The sequence below is a fragment of the Agelaius phoeniceus genome, chromosome 2 (assembly GCF_051311805.1).
Source record: "Agelaius phoeniceus isolate bAgePho1 chromosome 2, bAgePho1.hap1, whole genome shotgun sequence".
NCBI classification, from domain to species: Eukaryota; Metazoa; Chordata; class Aves; order Passeriformes; family Icteridae; genus Agelaius; species Agelaius phoeniceus.
Genome location: NC_135266.1, coordinates 79,789,174 through 79,815,550, shown reverse-complemented (window position 1 = coordinate 79,815,550; position 26,377 = coordinate 79,789,174). Strand labels below are relative to the sequence as shown.

Below are 26,377 nucleotides of genomic sequence, written 5' to 3'. Positions count from 1 at the left end.
ACATCTGGGCAAGGCTTGGGGGGGCCAGCATCTTCCAAAGCCATCCATCAGAACTGCCAGGTGTGCAAGGTGTCTCAGGCACTGGACTGTCTAAGGCAACTTACTCAGCAGTGCACAGATAAAGGAGTAGGGGGACAACAACCCAGGAAAACATGGAGAGCAAACTCTTATGTTAGAGGTGAAAGAGCTTATAAATATTGTTATGGGGACCTGGCTGTGTGAGAAACCCATGGTTGCACAGTGGGACAAGACAGTGACTCTTGCTGGGTAAAATCTGCCTCTGAAGAAAAGGCCTGCTTGTTTTGAAGACTTGAGTTGGACAGAAATAATGGAAAAGCCTTCTAATGGCTTCTCTCGATTAAATAAATTTAGCCTCCTGTGCCTATCCTAATGACTAGAAGGAGAAATTGAATATTTGGGGCAAGAAAAAGCATGCTGAGCTAATTTAGAGCTTCTGGGCCAGCGGTTGGTATTGGACTTGATGATCCTTGTGGGCCCCTTCCAACTCAGGGTATTCTGTGATTCTAGGTTTCATCAACATTTTGGTAAGTCTGAAGTATTTTCCTTTTTGTCTCAGTCTCTGAAAGGAAAATAATCTTCAGTTTTCTAGACTGTGCATAACAGCTTCAAGTGCCCAGAAGGCATAGAAACATGCAAATCCTTGGCCTATCTGGGAAAAAGAGTGTCCTGAGAGCAGTCACTGAAATGCTGGAAACCATAAGCCATTAGTGGTATTGGCATAGATACACGTAATGTAAACTGGCAGCACAGACTCAAAACATTAATACCCAAGTAAAATTAACTCTGCACACTTGTAAGTACAAAGAAATGCCAAATAACTGCTTTGCAAAGAATGGTAAAATATGATGAAATAGAGAAAAGCAGACGATAAACACTTTAAAGGAAATAAAAGTTGTGTTAGTGCCTCCATTTTGTTCTGATCTAGTTGACCTACTTCTAGAGATATACACATCTAATGCACACAGCTTATGTGCACAGCTTATCCCTTGTAATATATCAGTGTGTTAACTTAAATAATGCCAGTGCTTTGGAATCAGGAAGTCAAGGATGATAGCAGATCTGTTGTGCAATGCTCACAGGCAAGGGAAGGATAGACACCAGCTAATTCAAGAAGACCACAGGAGACTAACACAAAGAAAGTGCATTTCATTTGGAATGAAGTTAGCATGCCCTTACCCAGTGGGACATGAAGCAGATTCCAGAACTGCTCTTACTACACCACCACCATTTTGTATAAGACCAACATTTACACATACACAGATAATAAGAACAGGAAAGGTTTTCTATACACGCAAATCCTACCTCTGTCAGAGACTCCAGGGCATGATGTTAGTCATCCCAGCAGTAAACTCTAATCATTCAGGGCTATAATTAGACAAGCAGGCAAAGGTGGGCCAAATATGCCTTTTAAGAAAGTCAAACCCAGTCTCTTGGCCTGGGTCAACCAAAGCCAGGGTGGGAGGCACTGGGAAGGGCAGAAGTGAGACTGGACACACGTGCTAGAAATCTCATGAGATTGAAATTGCTTCTGCTGCTTCTCTTCCTTTTACCCCAGCTCCTTTATAACCATTGATCCTTCCCACAGCCATAATCCTGCCTCCATAGGACCTTCAGCCTGCACCTATTATCCTGCTCCTAGAGGCTGTTTGGGAACATCTCCTCCACAACCCACCCTGGGAGAGGAGGGGATAAGCATCCTGCTCTTACTCTTCACAATGAACAGGAGAAAACCAAAAGGAAAAGGAGAAGATGAAAATGTGTGAACATCTCTAGTCTGAACAATCAAGGAAGACAAAAAGAGCATGGGAAAAAGTAATCTGAATTCCATCTGTAAATGGGAAACTAAAAGCAGAGGTGAAGTCCCAAGAAGGCTGGTGGAGGAACCAGAATGGCAATCTATCTCTCCTAAAAGTGATGCAGTGTCAAGATCAAATCTTACTTGCAATATTTAAGATTTAAGACAAAGGAATTAAGTATGTGTCTAATAACCAGCATTCAGCAGGTAGTTCAGCCATGTTTTTAAAGGCTCTCTAATTTCTCTCTTTTCCTACATCTAATGTCAGATATTTACTGAGATCTATTTACTTTCCTTCTCAGTCCATGTAGCTATCAAGTATATGTATTTTACTAAAACATCTGGAGTTACTGGGGATGTTTTCCAATATTGTCTGTTCTCTTTGTCTTATCCTAGTGCTTTTCTAGTGTCACTATGTGAAAGCAAAAACAAAATTAATATCCACAGCCAAATTGAGGTTCAATTCATGAATACAAACCTAGAGAGGGATAAGCAGAAATTCCCTCTGCTGTCATGCATGGCATTCATTTCTCTGTTAATTAATGCCTCTTTTCCCTTAGGATTGCTTTGTCCATTGATAATTTCTCAAAACAGCTCATTATTTTATCCAGCTGATCATATTGTTGCTTTATACAAGGCATTCATTATTTTTCATCTTAAGAATTACTTTTACGGCCTCAGTGTAGAGACAAGATGTTTTGCTCTTATTCTTCCTGAAGGGCTTGTATTTTAATCAATTCACAACATAATTGCAGTGTTTTATATAAACACCAACCTAAAATTTAGATCTTAACTAGAACATTCTCCATTTATCCAGTTAAGTGCTTCAGTGTTTCCCAACAGTTTTGTGTTTGACCATCTAATGTTGCTTAAGGTATTTTCATAGGGCAGAGCTATTTTCCTGGATAGAGAACTGAAGCAAAGTTGGAGAGTTCATCAAAAGAACAAACAGATCCAGATTTGCACTACTGATGGGGGTTGAGCTTGTCTCCCCACACAGCCAGCCCAGGATGCTCCCAGGTTTCCTGTGCCAGAACCAGCTCCAACCCAGAGCAGCCAGCCAGGCTCACCAGTCACTGAATTACTGCTGCTTTTCCCCAGGTGTCAGGGCCACCACATGCTTCTGCCTGTTAAACCTTTTTGTTGCATAAAGCATGGAGGGGCTTTGAGCAGTCTGGTCTACTCAAAGATGTCCCTCCCTGCCCATGACAGGGATCTGGAAGCTGATGATCTTTCAGATTCTAAAATTCTGTCTTGTGAAGTGGTTGTAATTTGACAGGTGTTCATTTTTTTCTGATAGAATTTAGTTCAGCCTGCAAGATGTGGCACGCAATAATATTCTTCCTTTAGAAGGATGCGTGGTGCTCTCCTGGAGAAGTCTGCCAATTCATTTTGGATATTGGCAACAAGCTGGATCTCTCTCACAAAGCCAGGATGCAGATCAAACAGGAACAGCAAGCAGCAATAGATCTTCTCTTTGCCATGAATAGGTACTATAAATTCTTAAACAGGTTACTAAGCCTCTTTGCAGTCTTTGACAGAACCAGTTGTGGACTTGGCTATTTATTCTGTTATTCTGTTGCCAGAAGGAGGAAAGAGGAGCAAGATTACACAGCAGTGATCTCATGATGTCCTCTCAGGATATGCCAGGACTGCAGTTGTGATTGTATAGCTGGCACTACAGTCTTTGCAATCTCAGCCCTATAGGAATGGGACTGGAAGAGCTTATCAGCAACACAGATTGAAATGTCAGGAATAGTTCAGCTGTTATACAATGGCATGGGTTGGAAAAAATATAGAAATGATAAAAAAGTAATTTAGGGTGAAAGGAAGTTCTTTTTAAAAGCTTCATGCTATCAAACTGTGAGAGAGAAAAGATCCTTAAATCCTTAAGACGGTCTGCAGCCTGACATTTTTCACTCCTCTTGGTTTTCCAGATAGTTGTGATTAAGGAAAAAAAATACCTTGGCTATCAGTATCTGGTTCCTCTTCTGGGATACTGTCTTGGCAGGAAGTAAGACAACCTTCCAAGACATGTTCTCCCTCCACAAATACAACTAATTTTTGTTAGAAGACTAGCATCATCCCGATTTCATGCCTGCTTCAGGATAAGATTGCCCACTTCTGTGTGTTGATTGGAGTCCCAGGAAGCCATCTGTTCAGGAGACATAGGTTTCCCAAAGTACACCAACCTGTCATTTAGCTCCATCCCAGACTCAGAGACAAGATTACAACAGACAACCAATTTGGGTTCCAGCTGGTGATACAGGGGAAGGGTTAATTACACCTTTGAGTACTCCTCGATTTTGACAAGTATTAACTTACCAATAGCATGAAGGGTCATTTAAGACATATTAAAAACACTGGGGAATAAAAGAGTTATTAAATTGTGTTGGTTTAGAGTATTCCTGTGATATTTCAGCTCTAACAGTAATAAATTTGTTATTTGTTTTTCATACTAATATGTTTCCATTTACTTGGCAAAAGTGATGACAACAAAAGTTCTGTCAAAATGTCACTGGATCACATGAGAAAGTAAATACTTAGAACAATGATTTGCTTAAATTATCCCCTCTGGCCTCCTTGGAGGTAATTTAGGATCACTGGGTTCTAGTATTGTCAAAAAGAGCCTGTGTAGAATACCATATGGCTAAAAACATAATGAGTTTTACTAAAGTTCAGCAGAAGGTGTGTGTTTGTATGCAGTGACTAAGCATATGCAAGTAGGAGGCAATTACAGATGGCTGGAAATATGCTACTACTGCAGAACACATATGATGTTTTGTATCACAGAGCAGAAAGCAGAAATGCTCCAAAGTACCAAGCCTGGCTACAAGCTAATACCCTGATTCTGAATCTGTGTTATTTAGGGCCACAGCATCACACTCAGCTGCAGACCAGCAACAAAAAGTTGCTCACTTCTGCTTCTTAGATTGAAAACAAGTTAATGCAATCATGGAAAGTATGGAGAGGTAAGGAGAATAGAACAAGTGGGAAACAATGTGATACATCCAGTAAAAGCCCCATTAAAAACAAAGGTATTAATTAACAGCCATGCTTAGAGCACTTAGGAAATTAAATCTCTTTACTACATATGCCAGTGGTTAGCCTGCATTCTCTCCTCCATTTTGGGATTGCCTTATGGATTTTTTACCATACTACACTTTTGAGCTTGGTTTGGGTTGCTGCTGACTGTCAAATGTTAATTTGAGGAGTGTCCATTCTCTGAGGTAAACTCTACATGTGTATTTGCCACTTTACCTAAGCAGTCACTGGTGCATTGAGATATCAGCCCTCACAGTATTTGCCAATTTTCACCCCAACTGGAGATGAAGGTATCCTGGAGAAGCTTATCAAGGGATTGCTTTGGAAGTGCTGAGTGGGAACTGTCATAAATGTGAGGTTTGTTGGAGAGGTCAGGGAAATAAACAAGTTGCAGTCCCTTCCCACCCATGCAAAGGAACAGAGACCTGGCATTGGATGACAGATTTGTACTTGGAAAAGAGGTATTTACAAAATAAACCCAAAACAACAACTTCAAAACCAAACCACAAACCACTCCCTATTCCACCCATTTATGTTTCAAACCAAAGAACAATCCTACTGATGTCTACCAACTGATCCAAGGTGGGCTGAATGCAAAGAGACGCCCTGCTTTTAAGAGAAAATAGGTCTATAAAAGGATACAAGGCATGACTAGGACCCACGCTACTGCTCCCATCAGCTTTGCACTAGGCAAGAGAAAAGACAAATAACAAGGCATTTTATAGAGATATGAAAATATATTTATATTCTAAATAAAAAATATTATATGATACATTATATATTATACAATACATTGTATTGTATAATATTATGGTGTATTCTACATAATTATGTTTTATATAAATTGTACATATAATTTATATAAATTAAAGCTACTCACTTCTTGCTTTATTTTCCTCTCTAAGGTCTATTTAGCGACATTATTGTAGGGTCAGCAGGGCATAGAATTCTGCCTTTAAGCCTCAAAATTGCATCAATGAGTGCAATTGCATCTTGAAAGTCTGGGAAAATGAAAAGAAGCAAGCATTTCCCACTTGGACATAGGAGGCAATATACATTACCATACTCTGGCCAGAATCTGCATGTACAGCAAAACCATAAGAAATAAGTCAAACAGAGGCCTTTTTAGGAAAAGTTACTCTAAGAGCATTCACACTTCCTCTGTTAGGGAGTAAGACCCATATACAGTGGTGTAAAATAGGCTCAACCAGAGGACAAAAATGAAAAAATCTTTTTTTTACTCTAAATTGCTCTCTGGTGGCTTGATGGGAAGAACAGACTGACTGTCCCCCTGGTGGGCAGTGTGAATGGCCCCAAGCGCCAGAGATGTTTATTCTGGTGGAACTGGTCATTGAAAACATCTCAGCTTGATCTTAAGCTAACAAAGCTGTACTCTGAGCAACCTGAGATCTACTCCTCAGGGGCCCACGATCTGCACTGCCTCACAGATTTCCCCTCTCAAGGCTTCCATCTTCTGAGTGGCCATCAGTAATGGTTTGAGCGGGGCTGGCAGCACACCTTCTAACAGCCCTTCAAAGGGACTGAGAGAGGGACCCCCCGGCAGGATGGGCACCCAGCAATTCTGCCCGCCTCTCTCTTGTCTAAGAAAACAGAGCCCTTGCTGCAGCAAGGTGTGCTGAAGCTTCCTGGGCTGTGCAGTGCTGTCAGTCCCAAAGACCTATGCTCCACTGAGAGGTAACGTGTGGTGGCTTGATGGGAACAGCCTCTGCCAGCCTCCTGGAGAATGGCTGTAGGTGGACATGGGCTGGACCTCAGCCACCCCAGCGCGTGGGGTGAACTGGAGAATAGAGCCACTCCAGGGCGGGCCGCAACAGCGCTTTCACTAGTGCCAGCACCCAAAAACTGGGCATCCCTACTGTTGGTAAAAAACAGCCCTAGAAAAACGGCTGGAAATACATTTTACATTAAGGAGCTGATGGCCCTTCCCCCCTCCCCCGCAGATATACAGTGACTAATTTATTGACTCCTGGAAGAACAAATCTTACTGCGAAGAGGAAAAGTCAATGGTGTTAATTAGCAGCAAAGTGGTATAATTGAATAAAAGTACTAGGAGAATCTTTGAATACACTGATCCTTGAGGGCAGAGTCACAGTCTTTAAATCCTAAGCCAATGAATGTATTAACAAAGAAAAACCATCACGGAAATTGAGATAAAATTGATTGACTTATGGACATTTTGGCCAGAAAATGCAACTACGGTTACAACTCTAGTGAAATTTAAGAAACAGAAGTTAGGCTAGAGGAAACGTCCAATGGGTTTAAAGAGAAAACTTATTTCTCAAGAAATGATTTTCTGTCAACTACCAAAAAAATTCTTTCATGTTCTACTGAAGAAGCAGAGATATTTTTAGACTACATAAATTACTGTTTTTATAAGCTCAATTCTATTTTAGTAAATAATATATCAATATCTGTGTTCCTAACTATAGTCGAAGAATGAAAAGCATGTTTTTGTTCTGTTTTCTAAAGCATACTCATTTTTTTGTCTTTATAAGATCAAGCATGTTTATCAGCCTGATAGCAATCTTGACAGTAGAATCAAGCTCATGAGTGCATTCTGAATCACTATAAAATTCATATTTACTGCTTTTTAAAATTATCTCAATAGCTTATGTTTTTTTTTCCAACACTATCACCTAGTTTACTCAACTTAAAATGTTATCTATGACAGAATTATGAAGGGATTAAGATGGTATCTGATTTTTGCTATGGTTTCTGTGTGCCTCAGGAACAATACTGAGTGAGTTGTTGCAAGGATACTTTTCAGGAAAATGCAAATGTCCTCATGATAGCAAGTCAAAAAGAAAGCTGCATTCCTTATTCAAGTGGAGGACTATTCTCCTGACACAAGGAAAGATGTGAAGAGCTACTCTGTAACTGTGAGTTTGCTTTTTCAAATGAATTAATAAACTAAAAATATATAATAATATAAATGTTGTGCAAAGATAAAATTAAAACCCCAACAGTTCCAAAATGCTGCTTTTCTGACTCTTGACTTAGGATTTTGATACACATCCAAACCCAGATTTAATAAAGCAGAAGTTGTTTGAGAAGAACAGTGCTTGGGATTTGGCTGACAAGAGGTGATTCAGACTGAATGTGATCTACGACTGTACTTCAGCCATAGGCACACTTGGCAGAAGGTAAGAGGTATTTATGGATAAAGGGAAAGCAGCACTGCACACACTCCTGGGGTCCTACATGCTCCACACCAAACTTAGAATGCTGTCTCTTAACAAAAAACAAAACAAAGCAAAAGGGCTTTAGAGATCTGGACAGCAAGATAAGTACTCTTGGGAACTTTACTATTTTCAAACAGACTTGTTTCTGACTTTGCATAGTATGAGAATTATATCATGTTGGCAGGAGATTAACAGGAAAGAAATAGATGGGAAGTTACTTCTCCTTGCTCTGTTTACTTGAAATTTGCTACCAAAAATAACATTTAGAAATGTTTCTTCATGCAAAGCTATTTCTTTTACAAGCTCAGCAAACTATCTTGACAGTTATGTAACAATCATACATATAATTTGATATGTTTCCCTAGTGCAGCACTCTGCCTAGCAGGTGAATGGCTACTGCAAAAAATGTTGGGGTTTTTTTCTGGTCTATTCAAATGAACTGAACACTGTGAGGGAAAAACTAAACACATCAAAATGTTGCTTACCTATTTTTTTTCATTAAAAAATACTGTGTTTTAATAGATGAAGGAAACCTGTTTAGGTTTTGGAATTACAGGACAGTTGAGGTTGGGAGTATCCTCTGGAGGTCATCTGGTCCAACCCTGTTGCTCAAGCAGGGCCACCTGGATCCAGTTACCCAGGATCATGACTGGGTAGCTTTTGAGAATCCCCATGGATGGAGACTTTACCACCAGCTAAGGAACTTGTTCCACTGCACAGTCATCCTCACATAGAAAAAGCATTCCAAAGTACTATATTTCAGCATTTAGGATATTCTCATTTTAGCCTCAGTGTTGAACAGGAACAGCTACCCACTGTGGGTGCTGGCTGCTACACAGAAAGCAGAACCATACACTGTGGGGTTTAGGCAGCATCTAGTGGCTAATCTTAGGTAGGCAGCCATCCTATTTAGCTTTATTTTCCCTTTATATATTTAACATCAGGAAGTAAGGGGAGAGATGCATTCCATCACTTTTGATAAACATGATCCAACAGTGTGTTTGCTTTAAAAAAATCTTTACATATCACTGCCTTTAGAGACAACTAAAAGAAAAAAAAAAACAGTGTACCAATCCCACCTTAAAAACTGGAGCATATTTATGACTGGAAAAAGACTGAAGTATCTTTAATGAAAGAATGACGAAATAATTTTCAAATGCATGTTGCAAGGCAATTTGTTTTCTATGCAAAATAGCACCATGCCATTCCAGTAAGAGGAGGTATCAAGTGCTCACTCCACTTTCGCAGATGTTATAAGATAGTTGGAGGCCATCTTGTGCACATGATCTTGTGCACAGTGATCATGAAACCTACCTCAGGGATGGGAAGGGTCACAGAGCAGATCACCGTGTGTGCATCCCATGGCACATGCAGGAAAACCAGGGGATCAGGCCCAACAAGCATGGATTTAGGAAAGGCAGGTCCTGCTTGACCAACCTGATCTCCTTATATGCTGACCCACTTAGCAGATAAGGGAAAGGCTGTGGATATTTACTAAAGTCTGTCTGGACTTTAGTAAAGCCTTTGACACTATTTCCCATGGCATTCTCCTGGACAAGCTGGTTGCTCATGGCTTGGACAGGTGCTGCTCAGTGGATAAAAAACCAGCTGGATGGCCAAGTTCTGAGAGTGGTGACGAACACAGTTACATCCAGCTGGCAGCTGGTCACAAATGGGGCTCCCCAGGGATCAGTATTGGGGCCACTCCTGTTGAATGTCTTTATCAGTGATTTGGGGAAAGGAATTGAGTGCCCTCAGCCAGCTTGCAGGTGACACCAAATGTGATTGTTGGTCTGCTGGAGGGCAAGAACAGTTTGCAGAGGAAGCTGAACAGACTGCCTTGATGGGTTGAGGCCAATTATAAAAGATTCAGCAAGGCCAGGTGCTGGGTCCTGCACTTGGGTCACAGCTGGAAAGGCCTGGGGGTGCTGGCTGACAGCAGCTGAACATGAGCCAGCAGTGCCCAGGTGGCCCAGAAGGTCAGTGGCATCCTGGCCTGGATCAGCACTGGTGTGGTCAGCAGGAGCAGGGCAGTGACCGTCCCCCTGTACTTGGCACTGGTGAGGCCACACCTCAAATCCTGTGTCCAGTTCTGGGCCCCTCAGTGCAAGAAGGGGCTGGAGCGTGTCCAGAGAAGGGACACGGAGCTGGGGAAGGCTATGGAGCACAAAGCTGATGAGGGCTGGCTGAGGGAGGCTGGGGGTGCTTAGCCTGGAGAAAAGGAGGACTGGTAGGGAAATACTGCTCTCTAGAACCACCTTAAAGGAGGTTATAGTGAGATGAGAGTCAGTCTCTTCTCCCAGATAACAAGTGATAGGAAAAAAGAAAATAACCTTCAATTGCACTGGGGAGGTTTATATTGGTTAGTAAGAAACATTTCCTCATGGAAATGGTTGTTAAGCATTGGAACAGGCTACCCAGGCAAATCCCTGAAAGCGTTCAGAGAATGTATAGATTTTGTACTTAGGGACATGGACTGGGGGGGTGGACTTGGCTGGGTTAATGGTTGGATCTCCACAATCTTTTGCAACTTAAACTCCATGATTGTATAACAAAGGCTTTTTGCCTATGGTAACTTCATTGAATGATGCACTCTGTCAGGTAAGTGACCAGCAAGCAAATCCTTGTAGATCTTGAAGGAATGATTGAAATTACTGTTCCTGGTTGTGTTTTGTAACATGCACTGCAACTACAGCACTGCAATAGGTTGTATGAGCACTACTAAACTGCTTCAGGTGAATCAGATTGAATTAATTGTTTGCCTTTCAGCAATGGTTTAAGTTATTCCAGCAAATACACCTTTACAGCTCTTCCCCTTTTTGGAAAGTTGTAAAAAGTTTCCCAAGGAACCTCTATAAATAAAACTAAAGACATGAGTTGATGCATCTGATAAAGGACAAATTGTGAATGCTTTACACCTTTTACTGAAATACAGCAAAACACATTTATCTGTTGATTCAAATAAGGGAAAACATGAGTTTTCAGCACTCAGTTCAAAACACATTGCTCTAAGGCACTGAAAAAGTGGGAGAGGTGTTACAACAGGAGGTAAAAATCAATTTGGGAAAAATCAATTTGCAAATTCTAATACCCACAGAAGCCATAGGAGGAACACATCACATTCCTCTGACCCAACCCGTAGTAAGATTGCCTGGGTCTAAACTCTCACCTATTTGTTAGTCCAATCTATTTTTGTTTGTCCACAAGCCTTCTGCAGTCAAAAGAAGACCCTATAAAAGTAGTCTTCTGCTTACACCTCCAATACTGACCTTTTGTATGCAAAAGTGATACAGGTTTAACTTTAGCCTTCAGTATTCTGCAGAAGCTGGAAGGCCTGTTTTACAACTGACAATTAAAAATGAATGTACTTACCAAGTACTCCAAAGTCAGAAACCTTTAGCAGAAGGAAAATAGACACTTCACAAATGAGTATATGCTGTCCCCTGGCTTGCCTAGCACAGCAGCTATGGCACTTAAACCTCCTTCAGTCAAAACGCAAAATTACCTTTACCCACCAGGAGATATACTGAAGAGAAATTGCCAGGAGCAACAGGGTCAGTTAGAACAGTGCCAGTGTACTCCAATGAACAGTTCCAAAGGCAAACAGACAACTCCAGACTTGTTTTCTGTTTAGGTTAAAGCAAGGGAAAATGTCAATGATTCATGTGCTGCTGAGTGACATACCTTCAAGGACAACTTCTGTCTAATGTGTGAGAATAGAGAGATAGTCACTTGGAGTTGTATAGTGAAACGTGCACCACTACCCAGCGGGGGTTATGGTATGCAGTGGTCTCTTGTAGTTTTACCTGTTTTTTTTTGACTTACACAGTTATGACTAACTGCTTAAAAGGTGGATGTTACATCTTTGTATTTCAATTTAATCAAGCAGTTTATTCTGTTCATTTCTAAAACCTGGGCTCTAGTATTGCTAAAAACAAAACCCAACAAAACCAAAAATCTCCCGTAAGCAACACTGCATTTTACAGATATAGAAAATATGTATCTCTTGAAAGAACCCAGCTGTGTGATTCACTACATTCAATAAACAAGTAACATGGTTTCTCAGAGGTCTCTCTTCCCCATTAGCCCTGACATCTCCATTATCCTCCTCCTTTCTCCAGGAGCAGCACAAACATCTCCTTTCACCGCAATAATCCCCCTGTCCAATACCCCCTACTTCTTCTGTGAGATTCAACAGAAATAATTTCTGTACCTCAGTAGAATCAGTACTTCTTCCACTACGAAAGCTAAAGCAATTGCAAATAATATATCAGAAAATGTATATTCTATTGTAGTACCAATATTTTAGTCATCATTTGAATGAATAAAAACGACATGAAAAGCTGTTACTCCATTTCAAAAGCTATAGTTTATAATCATAAACATCAGTGTTTTCATAAAAATCAGTGTGGATTCTGAACTTTTGAAGGTACTAAAGACCATAAAGAACTGCCTGAATGCCTATACACAGGTTGTATCAGTTTAAATCTTCTTTAAGGAAATTTTCTTCAGATGATGCAAATATCTTTTCAGGAGACAATTGGTTACATGGCCAGTTACACACATTTTCCACGTGTCACATGAAAGCCACACCTAAAATAAGTACACCACACCTAATTTTGACTTGCTCTCAGCTTTAAAAATAAATGGCCTCAAAGCTGCTGCTGCCAGTTTGCATTAAATGAGTCTGAGAGCAATCCAGCATTAGAACATAAATATACCTAACACAAAGTATCAACAGTTTTGAGATGCTCTGAAACTCAAAGATTCTCTCAGTAATTGCCTTGACCAGATAGAGAATCTTACTCTCTTGTTGGACCTGTTTTTTTGGTTGTTTTGGTTTTTTTTTTGGGGGGGGGGTTTGTGGGGTTTTTTTTGTTTGTTTTTTTTTGTTTGCTTTTTTTTTGTTTTTGCTTTGAACTTTAATTCTTGAACGAGAAGTATTCTTCTGGATAGGGGAAGGACGAAGATTGATTGCTGAGAAAAATATAAAATGAGATTTACAATCTGCAGGACCAGAGCTCTAAACACTAGGAGCCACTGTGACTGACAGCCAGCAGGATGCTGCTGTGGGCACCTAACTCCTGCAGACACAAGAAAGGGAACAAAGAAATTATCAATGTCACTTCATGTGGTTTTCTTCTCGATAGGAAAATATTTCTATATATTATAATTCTGTTGTAGAAAACAAAAATATTTTCATGAGACAAAATACTCTGTAGCTGTAGTTTGTTACAATCTGTAGACAGCCCAACATGTCTAATTTTAACAGAAATTGAAATATTAAATTCTGCCCATTTTTTGACCACAGACTTTTAGTGAGTAATGTAGCATGAAAGATTAACACAAAATATGGATTTTTGAATAATTTTTAAAAGACAGATGAATGTTTTGACAAGATTTTATTGTGAAACATTGGATTTAGAAAAGGTACAAAATGTCAACGGTCAGATGTGTGCCAGTACAGGATTTCAATTATCTATACATGTGGACAGCTGAACAGCTTCACTGCAGAACGTGGATTTGGACAAACTATCTAAAAGGGGGCTGCAATATTCACAGGCTTAAAATACATAAATAACTTGAGCCAAAATGGCCATTACTGGTCAATGCTAATCAACATCTGGAAACAGGCTAAAAAGCACAATACAGTACAACAATCTCCTCGCAGATCCACGTTTAAAGAACATCAGTTTATTATGTAAATCATCTACTGCTCCAGAACACAATTCTCAGGACTGGGATTCAGTTGGCTAATTAAGAACTTTAAAAAATTAATGTTAAAAATGAGATTATGTAAGAAAACCCACAGGTATTTAATTAGAACTAAACACTCTGAAACCCGTAAAAATTCTTCTGACTGGGATTTATGAAGTCAATTACTTCTAATACAGAACTTCTGCTTGTTTCTTTAAAATGTCCTGACTGCAGCTTGAACTGATATCATTAAGTAATCTTAATTCAAACACTTAATTTTGCTATGCATTTCTGTATTTTAAAACTCATTTCACTGAGTATGGGTCACCACCAAAATGGAAAAAAATGACCCAATTATTAAATCTGAATTAATAAAAGTCATAAATTTGTATACTAAAAAAATTAATAAAAACCCCAAAGATAGCAGCATTCTCTACCCTAGTTTAATATGTTTAAAGAGGAGCTTTCATAAACTTACAAAGTTGATTTTAGGGTACAAAAATACACATATACTATACGAAACAAGATAGCTTAATTTTTTCATATTTTTCAGTAGTCTGTCGCTGCTGGAACTCATTTGAACTATTGAGAAAGTATTCATAGTTCAGTACCTGGGTGAACAGCCAAGGGTCTATAGACTTTTGTTCTTCAATTAAAAATGTGTAGCTGTTTCTACACAATTAAGCTTGCTGAAATATCAACAGCTACCCTGTCACCAGTCAGTATCCAGAGCTGACTTAAACCTTTACCCATGTAAGTCTACTTCCTTTTATGCTGATTCATAACTTACCTTCCTGAACAGATACCTTGGGGTATACTAAATTATTGTTTAATAGAAATTTCTGAATATGACTCATGTCCATTAGGAGCAGAGCTAACCTTAAACTGATGTAATTTAGAATGAAAATCCACCCAAAACATTAAAACCCACCCTACAACACCACATCCATTCCCTTAATTAATTTCAAGACTTCCCTTAATTAATTTCAGTTTTGGCTACTCTTTTCTCAGTGTGCATCTTCAATGGGGGATGTGAATCTTGTAATTCATTAAGAAGAATCACCATAAGTTACAACCAAGTACATTAAATCAGACAATGGGAAATAAACGCAATTAAAACTTTGACTGTGTATCACTAGCTAAGGATGTAACATTGGAGTACAATGTCTGCTATGGAATTAAAATCAGTGCTGTGCCAAATGGGAAAAATGTATAAACAAACCACGAAACTCCAGTGTGGCAAAAAAAAATTTGTTTTTTGTTCAGGAAGTGTTTGGCATAAGCAGCACTAATAAAATTCTACACCTCACAGACACAAGCTACAAAGGTTATCTAAAGCCAATACTCACTGTCCATCAATCAGCTAGCCAGCTCTTAATGCTGCCTCGAGCACTGCACTAGCCACTTTGATCTTTGTTTCAGATTCCTCTGTACACACATTTATATTTACATAAAACATTTATTAAACATGATTTTTAAAACATAAAAACCTTATGTACAAAATACCAATATTCCTATAAATAAACAGTTGGAGAAAGGCACTTGCAAGAAAAGTCTACAGTAAATCTTACAAAAAACCACACTGCCTCTGTTACTGTACAATAGATAATCTTTCAGTCAGTCCCTATCACAAGAATGTTAAACACTAATTACTTGTTATAACTAAGAATATAACCATTACAGTCGTATTTACACATACATATATGCCTCTTTTTAGTTCCACTTGAGAGCACCATGATTTCCATTCCAAATTTATATTTTCATACAAAGTAAAAGAACAGTTGCCAGAAACCAGTGTTCAGTGTCACTGCAGATTCATGAACTTTTGGCTTACATCACTGTAGTTTAAAAGACTCAGTTGCTACTTTGTAAAAAGTACACCTAGTTTGTTATTGCATGTTGTCCTTTCAGAAAGAGCACTGCTATGTTCTCTATGCAATTGTTTAATACTATTGCTGGCAAAAGGTTTCCAATATAAAAAAAATAAAAACATTCTTCAAGCCAGTTGAAGTATTTCATCTGAACAGTAACTAAAAAATGCTGCATATTAATTATAAAAACATGTAGGAAACATGCCAACTAATCTGGTGTGCAAAAATATTTTTTCCACTACACAGGATTTTAAGGGCTTCACAGAATTACTCAAATGTACATTGAGTAGCAAACCCCACAAAGAACCAGTTCCTCAAGGAGATGTGAGGATACTCCCACTTTTATCAAACTTTTTACCCTTTGACAATGCTGCAACCTGTTTGAGCAGTTCTCTGTTTTTGGCCTGCAACACAGATTAAAAAAGTATGTTACTGAAATAGTAGTGTCATGTGCTTTGCATTTATGAACATATTCTGAAAATGTACATGCTAGGAACATTCAGAGAAGGTAATGATCACTTTTCAAAGAACTGTATATGTTTCTTGATATGCATATTCTGTCTTCAACAGAGAAAGTAATCACACTCCCCATATTGCAAAATTTAGTATACCCACTATTGCATTGATTGTCTGCTCAGTCTGTGATTTGTAAGGCAACTAATTCAGGCTTTCCTTCTGATAAAGCATACTTTAACAAGAGACATCTAGCTGCCAATGTGTTAATGCTGAGTGCTTAAATCAGATCCATAGCCCAATGATAACTGATAAATTGTCAGAGAACAGACACAAAAAATAAACTTTGAGAAAGCACGTGAGGTAAGGCTTTACCTTTTTAGTTAAAGAGTGAGTTTAACTCATATGGAAACTGTCTGTTGACTCCAGAATTGCTGCACAATGCATCGAAAGTTAAGCATAGCAATGACCATTCATGAATTTGGTATTACTGTATTGGAGTGAACATGCTGAACAGCCTAAATATATGATCCTTAAATATATAATCTGAAGTACTTCCCAAGTATTGATAAGCAATTACGCACCTGCAACTGTTCCACAGTTTCCTTGTGAGCTTTCTCCATGCTGTTCATCTTTGTCCTCAAGTTAGACTCTTGGTACTGGAAATCTGCCTTCAATTCTGTCAACTGAAAAACACAGATCCTATGAAAATTCCCTGAACTGCAACAGGATACATCTTCTAGTCAATACACAAAATCTTTAGCGAAGGCTCAGGAATCCCAGGAAACGCTGTATTTATTTACTATTGCAGTATTGACAGCTCAGCACTTGAGAAGCAGTTTGAAAAATGTGTATACCTATTTTATATGCAGAAAGCAACTGTAGTCATAGAACCATACTATTGGCTCAGAATTTTGTATAAAATAGGCTAAACCTCAACAAAAAAAAATTCAAATACAAGACTGGTGATTTATAGTTTGCTGTTCTTTTAGCTGTGAGATGCTTACCACAATCTTCAGTTACATCTCTCAGTAATAAGGTGTGGTAACACCCAAAAAATCTTTCCTACAAAGACAATAAAAAGGATGTTTTTGTGTCCTTTTATGCTACATTTTGTCCTAAGCAGAAGGAAAAATATATATAATGTATACATTCCAGATTTATTAGGAAATGAAGCCTCTTTGCTAGCAAAGATGCCTGCCACAACATACCAGAGCATAGCCTCCTAAAGTGACTACCAAGACTGCAATTGCCAGCCTTAGTATGTGTTAAATCAGATGTAGTGAAACAGATACTGTTCAAAAGAGCAGTCAATCAATGGCCAAGTGCAGGTATGTTGCTATGATGGTACATAACTCCCTGAACACACACTGCTGCTCAAGGCATGCACTTATGGCTGTTGTAGCCTACAGGGCATCCGGTGCAAACCCACATATCTCACACTAAATATAAAAAACTAGTTCCACTTATTGTGTTGCACCACAGTGAAGTATGCAACTAGGCAAGCAAACTACCTGTGAACATTCAGCAAACTGTGGTCCTGTCCTAAATATGAAGTCTCAGGGCCTCACAGTAATGTTGTGGTTTCTCATTACCATTTTGTGCAGAAAGACAAACAAGGCTAGTGCTGCACACAATAAGCATTGATAATGACATGGCTGATACCTTGACTCATAACAGAAAGTGATGAATAAGTATTATCTGTAAAGATGGAGTACTGAGCTGTTTTTGTTGCCATGCAATACAATTCAAAGGTTTTACTTTTGGAGCATTCAAAACTGTTCAAATGCTGTCCCTTCACAAATCTTGAGACACAACCTTAACAGCAATCTCCCACAGGTATGGCTCAGGCTTTTCACCCAGTACATGTCTCCTATCTCACAGTGATAAAAAACTGCAGTTTGTTCATTTGTTGTAATTTTTCAGCAATGCAAACACTGCATAATGTGTTCAGCTTTTGTCCCCCTTGCAGCAGCTGAAAAAGTGACATTCTGAAAGTGAGGACTTTGTGCCTGAAGGAGACTAAGTTCGAAGACCCTGAAGTCAAATAGTTATAGCAGTGGGGATATTAAACTCAACAGATGCTCTCCCTATGGAAACAGCACAAAACAAGTCACTGCAGTGGTTATGCAGAAGTAGGTGACATTTCCTTACCTACCACTTTTGTTAGCTTTGCCCAGTAGATTGAAAATAAAAACTGATAAGTGAACTTCCTACTAAGAAGACCTACTCATGGTCTTCTCCTAGCTTTATAAGAGAAAGATCAGGGCCTAATGTCTGTCCTTTGAAGAAAATACCTAAAGAGAATCCATGAGAGACTGTTCAGCTCTTTCATATTAAACACTTAAAGGCTTTGAATAGCAAGTACTTCCAACACTAGGTATACTTTAACAGTAACATAAATGAAAATAGGATCAATACCCTTTACAAAACACAACTATGTGTAGAAATGAAGATACTGAACTATGGTTTAGAAGTGTAAGCATTTTCCTTTCAGTATGAATGAGTCTTTCTTAACCATCAATGTTTGGTAGGCCACCATGCATTCATAATCAAAATTTTACTTGAAAATATAATAAATTTGCTTGGAATACAATTCCATAACCTACTCAATCCTAAAACAGACATTCCAGAGCCACTGTTACAGTGTCCTAAAAGCATCTAGTTATTCAGATGGCAGAGAAATAAAGCAAATGCAAATCAAAGTGTGTATTTGTTGTTATTCCTCTTTTCTTGCTAGTCATTAGTTTGTTGGAAGGGTGAATATTCTGTAAGAGTTCTGCTGAAGCCACTTGGGCCTGATGATTTCACTTAACTTATTGACTGACAGCCACTTAATCCCAGCTTTTCTTCTAGACTCTGACAACCCACAAAGACTTGACAACTCATAGTACACAAACTTACCAATACTATAAAAACAAACCACTTTATTTTCATTAATGGAAATTTGGACACCAACTTATTATGGCTAGCATTGCTTTAGTTTAAAACTAAATAAAAACTATGCTAAACTCAGAATGGTTACTACTCTTTGCCATGACTCAGTTAAGAGCATGTAAAACATGCTCAAACTGTCTGGCGCTTTATCCATGATCTGTGGCATGCAGCCTGAGTAACAGGCTAACTTCTTCATGGCTGAAGTAAGATGAATTACTCTTTGACTTAGGAGACAAAATATATTCATGATACAAGAGTGCAAAAGTTTTCCTTTAGATGCTACGATCCGATTAGCTGCTATATAAAACAGTTGTATCTGACTGTTGTTTTATCTTATTGTTTTGACATTTTAGGAGATGACAAATCAGAAAACAAAATTATAAAGTTCTCATTAAGCAGGTGTAATTTTTACCTTTTTATCTTTCTCTAAAATAGTCTGATCTCTTTGCTGCAGAAGACGTTTAAGTGACATTACTTCTTCTTTCAGCTGACTTATGAGGACAAAGTTGTCAGTTCCTCCACTGTCTGCAGACTGATTTATAGAGCTACTAAAAGTGAAAACCAATAATTACTTACAGCATCAAAAGAAAAAAGAAGAACACTTTTAAAAAACTTTCAAATTTGATAATTAATAATTCCATAAACATCCTTAAGGACTAATGCAAAAAAAGTATGTACCTGACAGAAATGGATGCAACTGGCAAATTACCTTACTAATGGCACACATTACATACACCTGCAGAAATATAATTCAGTATTAGCTTTGAGGGGGACAAATACCTTTTGACTGAAGCAGCCACTTTTAACTTTTATTCTGACCATTTGGCCAGAGACAGAATAAAGATTCAGTCTCCCACATTAAAGTTCAAAAGAATTCTCTAGATATTGGGTCAGCTTAAAACAGCAGGTTCTACCCTGCATCTAACTGATAGAACAATTTCCCGATGTGAGGGAACACCATGGGGTTGATAACTGTCACCTTGTACATAAGCTTTGTTTAATTTTGCCCCCAACAAAAGCAGGAAAAGAGTGCTACTTTTCTGCTAATAAAGAAACTTAATTGACTGACAGCACTCAGATGCCACCCAATAATCCATCTGGGAGGACACAAGTTTCATATCCCTCATTCTTCAGACAAACAAAGAAAGGCAACTGGCCACAAATCAGTGCTCTCTTTGGTTGAAATGGCTCAGCTTTACAAAAATGTAACTTTACCTATCTCCATTTGATGGCTTGGATTCCAGTTTGGGTTTTTTCTTTGGAGTTTCATTCTGAATAGCTGCAGAGGATTTATGGCTGAAATCAAACAAAATGTAAACCTAAAGCCTCATACTATGCAACTCGCTAGTATCACCATTTGGTACATGTAAAAAAACTAACTCATGCTCCTAAGTGGAATGCTAGAGACTAGCCAGAAATGCAAGAAAAAAGAAATTCTTTAAATGAAAACAGCAAGACAAATTAAAGGAAAATTAATAAATAATATCATATTTACCTCTGTTTCCATAGTCCCTGATCTTGTTCTGGACTCAGATTGCTGATTCTGAAATATGTGAAATGTACTTGGTAACTGATCAAACACGCCGTTACTTGTAAGTTTATGTGAATGGTATCTCTACTTGAGAAAAGTCCCTCCCCCCTTCTTTTTTCCTAAAATATGGTGAACATTTATGAATTTTCAGTTGGACACTGGAGTTTCTGACCATGCTTTAGCATGTCAGGATGCTATAAAATTACTTCTTGGCTAAATATCTACACTATTACAAGTCACAAGGGGTAGACCTCAAGACGGATGGCCAAACGTTTTTGCTGATACCTCCCAGTTTTTGTGAACTTTGTCTTGCTAATCTTGTACTCAGCCAGCTGGTTTAAAGCAGCTCTCCTGGGATTCCCATACTGCTGTATGAACACTGCCTGAAATGGTGCTCATTTGGTGCCATAAGAGTAAAGTTAAGTTTTGGATCCCTGAAAATAACTGCTTCTTAGGTGTAACCAATTGCTTTCAATCGTTTCAAAAGGAACTAATAATGAACACTAAAATAGCAATGGTAGAATGAATAAGATTGCACTGAGTGAAATAGCTCATCTGTATTTCTACCTCATTGTTTCTATTGTCTGATTTTAACAATAACTGAAATGGACAGGGAAAGGAGTCATATTAATTGGACCAGAAGCAATGGACCTGTGGCAGTCTACAGAAAAAAAGGTGGGAAACCAGGAGTACTGTCATCTGTATCGATATGAGTACTGCTATAACTCTTAAATGTACCAGAAGCTCTGTCCAGTAGTAAAGAGTTTATTTTTTTTATTTAATCCCTACTGTACCTGTGCCAAATGAATTAAATTAGATTTAACTTTCTGTAATTCAATTTTCAGCAGAGATTTGAAAGAACAGGAACAGTACAATAACTCAATGCATAGATGAGAAAATTTTTTTCTTCAAATTCCTAAAATGCCAAATATTTTCTCTTTTTTAAAGTGAAAGTATGGGCCTTTCTCTTTTACTAATTACCAATATAATTTCATCTTATTTGGCTTCTATCTTTAAGTCACACTTGGATAGGCAAGTTTCAGACAAGATGAAAAATTACAAGCTCTAGAAATGTGAAGTTTAGAAGGAAAGTGTCTGTGTGTCTGGGATCAGGGTCATTACCATTGCAGACATAATTTTTACTATCAAACACAAAACTTAAGTAGTTCTGAAGTTGTGCTGCCACAAATCTATCAATGAAAATAAGAATCATGACTACTATTATAGGAGCACAAAATCCCAAATGAATTCGGGAGTTTATGACTAAGTAAGTTTGATATGTAGATTAAGGTTGGTATGCTGCTTATGCCATGGCCAGAGATGATGTGTTGAGAAAAGCTGCAGAAATTGGGATAAAACTATGTGAAATGTTATTAGAGAGACAGTATCTGAACCGACAGTCTTATGTCCCTATGTCTGTATCACAGCCACTCCCAAACTGCCTTCTCCAGCAAGACTTGGTTATAAAAGCTAGCAAAGAGGTACAAACTGGCCTTAGACTGAAGGCAATCCCACACTGTTGTTTCTGCTTCTCCTCTTAATTTTGACTACTTGTACACAAATAAGGGTGAAGCAAGTCAGGATGAGGACTCTCACTGCTTTGGCAAATGCAGGTACCACTCAGCAGTTGCTGCATAGAAACCAAATACAAGTTTGCCCTCAAGTAACTCATTTCTGAAGCCATTCCATGAGCCTTTTTCCTAGACCTGTTACCGATTCTAACATCAAGTAGGTTGACAATCACCAAGAATTCCTTTTTTTTAATGAACCACCTTCAGTCAAACTCCAAGAATCCAAGGATTTTGAAAGACCATGAAGAACAATGTTCTGCTACTGCTTTTGACACCGTATTTTAAATAGTTTTTCTTACTATCTCAGTACGAACAGAACACAGTAGATGAAGATCTACCAACACCTATTTTAATTTTTGAAATACTTACTTATGATGACTGCTGCTGTGACGATGATGATGGTGGTGATGGTGGTGGTGTTTTGAATGATGCTGGTCTTTCTCAGTAAGAGATGAGGATGAGGAGTTAGAATGTGAAGATCCTAGGCTCTTTCTCTGTTCTTTTGTCTTCTGTAGCACTCTCTTGTAGGACAGCGTGCAGAGCCAACACAACAACTTTCCATCAACCTTTTGAGAAATAATTCAGGTTTTATTTCCAAGTACATTGCACTAGAGAGATGTACTCAATATTTGCAAGGAGATTTTGTTTCACTTCATCCATTATCTTTGGAAAAACAGACATCTTTGGTATGAAACATCGCTATTGTATCTCCAATGTATGCAAGTTTCTTTTAGTAAAGTGAATCTTATTCCACTCGTCATTTAAAGTTATGCTACAAAGAGTCCTAGCAATTTTCGGACCTGCTCTACATTGCAGAAATAACAATAACTTTAAAAAAGGACGAGTCTTTTTTACAATGTGTTACTTGTACCAAGTAAATTCTTCTGTAAAAACAGCATTATTCTTGGGTTCAGTCAAGAGGCTTTTGAGGTCATTTTCTCAGCACCTTCTGGAATGAGAAAGTGGCACTCACCAAAGCTATTTAACAAAACAGAACACAAAGGGCTGCTCAGAGCAGTCTACCTCTCTGGTACTCTACTTAAAGGCAAGGCAGGCAAATAAGAGGTAAAGTGACAGATTCAAGTTATGAACATACATGAGATCCAATGGATGTGAAAATAAAAGTAAAATAAATATCAAAACACGAGAAACCTTTGAGCTGCTTAACTGCTGTTCCCCAGCTACGATTGTCTGCTAAAACTCATGCCTATTGTTAGAAAGAGTGACTTAATTAAATGTTAGCTCAGTACCTAAAATAACAATTGCAAGTTACAAAATTTAATTCAAATATTGTAAAGCACAGATTAGCAAATTTAATCCAATATTAGAGAACTTAAGATACATTCCTGTTAATCTTTCTCTTCTGGAAGAGGAACACTGTTGTCAGACAAAGCCATGAGAGATGTGGAACAAAGCCTACCTTCCTTCTTCCCTCCTCTTTTCGATCAAAAGCACATTGCTGTTTGCACTGCTCACAGGTCTGGGGCGGGCCATACTTCTTCTCTGAGTTGGTGCAACGCTGGCATTTTGTGCCAATAAATGCTGCAATAATGTTACAATACTGACAAGGCTTGGGCTGAAAAAAAAAAGTTGAACTGAAGTCAATACGTTTGTATTTGCAGTAATGAACACAGGTATTGCAATTTGCACAATGATGCTTCAAAACCAGTAGGGCTTTAAATAACCTACCTTAAAGAACATTTTTCCTACCATTTTTATCTTCAGTGCCAAACCTTTCCTCTAAAATGATGCTTCTTCAAGGGTTAAAACCAGCCTGGACTTTCCATGAAAACCCAAACACAATAAAAAAAACACACACATCCATCCTGATCTCTACACGTACTGCTTTTTATTTTTTTAAATATGTTGACAATTCCTCTCAGTTTTACTACACTACTAAAGAAATTACTTACAGAACTTTGAAAAAAGAGCAACCAAGTGATTTTTTTTAGATTGGAAGTTTCTGATGGCATCCCTCTCCTTTGCACAGCTCAGGGATTCAATAATCCTACAGTTCCAAGATTAGTATCCTAATCCCTGTAATTCTGCAGGAAACTTAAAACAAACCAAAAAAGCCCCACCACCAAACAAAAGCCAAGTTCAGGTCTATTTGGGCTGAACTATCAGGTCAGGTTATCAACTTTTATATCATACACTCAACTAGACTTATGGAGTGCTGAAAAAGAAAACTGATGTCAGTTTTCATAGGTAAAAGCAGCTGATTATCTTCAGTGCAGTTCTGTTTTTTGATGAACTACTGATAAAATCATTGATGGCTCTGTCCTGCAATTCATTTTACTACATTTTAAGCTTTTGAAAGCATTTCTTTGTTCAGTTTACATACACATTCACAAAGTGCCTGACTACATACCAACAGCTATTATGTTTCTCAAATAACAACAGCTATTATGTTTCTCAAGTAAGTTGAATTTCAACTAATATAATTTATGTCAAGTCTAGGAAAGTTAGGGTTTCTTTGTTTCACAACAAGATTATCTTGATACCTTCTAAAACTCCCATCTGCAGGGCAGCTCAGATACAACGTGTGCATTCACACAATAGAAAAAATCATTTTTCCAACAGAACTGAAGCTAAAATTTAATATGAGAAAATGCAAAGTAACATGGATACAGATAATACTCAAAATCTTTTCTACTTATTAGCTCAACGTGCATTTTGATGCATTAGCCCAACATGCAATGATTAACATGCATTTTTTAAGACTTACATAATATGAAGTACGTGGTATTACTAGATTTTCATATTTACCACTCATTAAGAACAACGAGAGCTAGTGGTCTTCCTGCCATGAAGCATGTGCTTATGAGAATATGCAGGGAATAACTTACCGTGAGTGGCATGAAATAACATTGCTTTGTTACAAATAGCTATATCGAAATTATTCTTAACTGTTAAGCTATATATAACCCAAAGGGATTTCAATTTGGGAAAAGAAACGGTAACCCACAGAGGAAATCAAGAGATGTCAGGCTTTTCCATCACCTTTCTGGATGGCAATCTATAGCATGGGCTTGTTTTTGGGATTTTTTTTTTCTCTCAAAAGAAAATAAGAGGATTGATTAGTTGCAAGAGAACTTTGTTTTCGGTTTGAAGCACAAACAAGCTCAACTTCAGCATAAAGAACCGAGTAACTACTCACCGTTCCAAACTGCTTCACGTTTTGGGCACATTTCTTGCATATTGTGTTGGTTTTGCTAAAGAGATGAGATAAAATGGCACAACATTGAATTAGGTGATGAACACACACTTCAATATTCCTCCCCATGCAATTACTTGCAAACAGAATGAGAGAAGAGTTGGGTTGGAAGGGACCTCCGGTCCAATTCCCCTGCCAAGGCAGAGTCACCTAGAGCAGGTGACACAGGAACGTGTACAGGCGAATCCTGAGTGTCTCCAGAGAGGGAGACCCCATCACCGCTCTGGGCAGCCTGTTCCAGTGCTATATACCCTCAGTGTAAATAAGTTCTTCCTCATGTGGAGGTGAAACTTCTCCTGGTTTAGTTTATGGCCACGGCTTCTCGTCCCGTCACTGGGCACCACCGAGAAGAGCCTGGCGCCATCCCCTTGGCACCGGCCTCGGAGATATTTATACGCATTGGTGAGATCCCCTCTCAGCCCGCTCTTCCCGGAGCAGGCAGGCCCGGCTCCCGCAGCCGCGCTGGCCCCGAGCAGGCGCTCTCCGTACCTCTCCTGCTGGAACTCGGAGCGGCAGTAGGTGCACTTCACGATGGGGTGGGCGATGCGGCACTCCTGCGGGGGAAGCGCCGCGTTACTGCCCGGCCGGGCCCCGGCCCGCGCTCCGCCCCCGCCCGCCGCCCCGCCAACAGCCCCGGCCGGGGCCGCCCCACCGCCGCCGCCGCCGCCGCACCTTGCACAGCTGCTGGCCCTGCGAGAGCTCCTCGAACGGGTACCGCTGGTTGCACTTGGTGCAGGCATAAAGCGCCGGGGCGGCCGCCGCGCCCGCCGCCGCCATCCGGCGGGGCGGACACGGGCGGGCCGAGGGAGGGGAATGGGGAGGTGCCGCCGGGGCGAGGGACGGAGCGGCCGCCGGGGCCGCCGAGGAGGAGCCGCCGCCGCTGCCGCCGCCGTCCCGGTGCCGCTGCCGCCGGTGCCGCCCTGGGCCCCGCGCGCCGCCCGCCCGCGTCCCCCTTGTGTCGGCGGCAGCGGCGTCACCCCGCGCGCGCCCCCCGCCCTTCCCTCCTTCCCTCCCTCCCTCCGCCCCGGGCCCGGGC

The 26,377-nt window shown here is 39.4% G+C and overlaps 1 protein-coding gene across 6 annotated transcripts; it reads right to left on the bottom strand.

Annotated features, from left to right (window-relative positions):
* Nucleotides 1–13,451: 13,451 nt before the first annotated feature.
* On the bottom strand, nt 13,452–26,351 carry FAM76B (family with sequence similarity 76 member B). Of its 6 annotated transcripts, none has more exons than XM_054651363.2 (10): nt 26,014–26,351; nt 25,831–25,895; nt 25,285–25,339; nt 23,545–23,700; nt 22,494–22,690; nt 20,518–20,565; nt 20,238–20,318; nt 19,435–19,567; nt 16,670–16,771; nt 13,452–16,036 (listed from the first exon to the last, which is right to left on the bottom strand). In XM_054651363.2, exons 1-10 carry the CDS (start codon nt 26,116–26,118, stop codon nt 15,947–15,949), a joined length of 1,032 nt encoding a protein of 343 aa, XP_054507338.2. In that variant the 5' UTR covers nt 26,119–26,351; the 3' UTR covers nt 13,452–15,946. The 6 variants fall into 6 exon arrangements, with proteins under 6 accessions (XP_054507338.2, XP_054507330.2, XP_054507352.2 ...); XM_054651355.2 differs by having other exon boundaries at nt 19,435–19,570; nt 26,014–26,332; XM_054651377.2 differs by lacking the exon at nt 20,238–20,318 and having other exon boundaries at nt 19,435–19,570.
* Nucleotides 26,352–26,377: the final 26 nt, after the last annotated feature.

Excerpts from the sequence above, each read along its gene's own strand:
- FAM76B (XM_054651355.2), bottom strand. The coding sequence starts at position 26,118 with ATGGCGGCGGCGGGCGCGGCGGCCGCCCCGGCGCTTTATGCCTGCACC. Across the intron at positions 20,566-22,493 it reads CACAGCAGCAGTCATCATAA|AATCAGCAATCTGAGTCCAG; the intron begins GTAAGTATTTCA and ends CACATATTTCAG. Across the intron at positions 16,772-19,434 it reads TTTTAGAGAAAGATAAAAAG|TTGACAGAATTGAAGGCAGA; the intron begins GTAAAAATTACA and ends TGTGTTTTTCAG.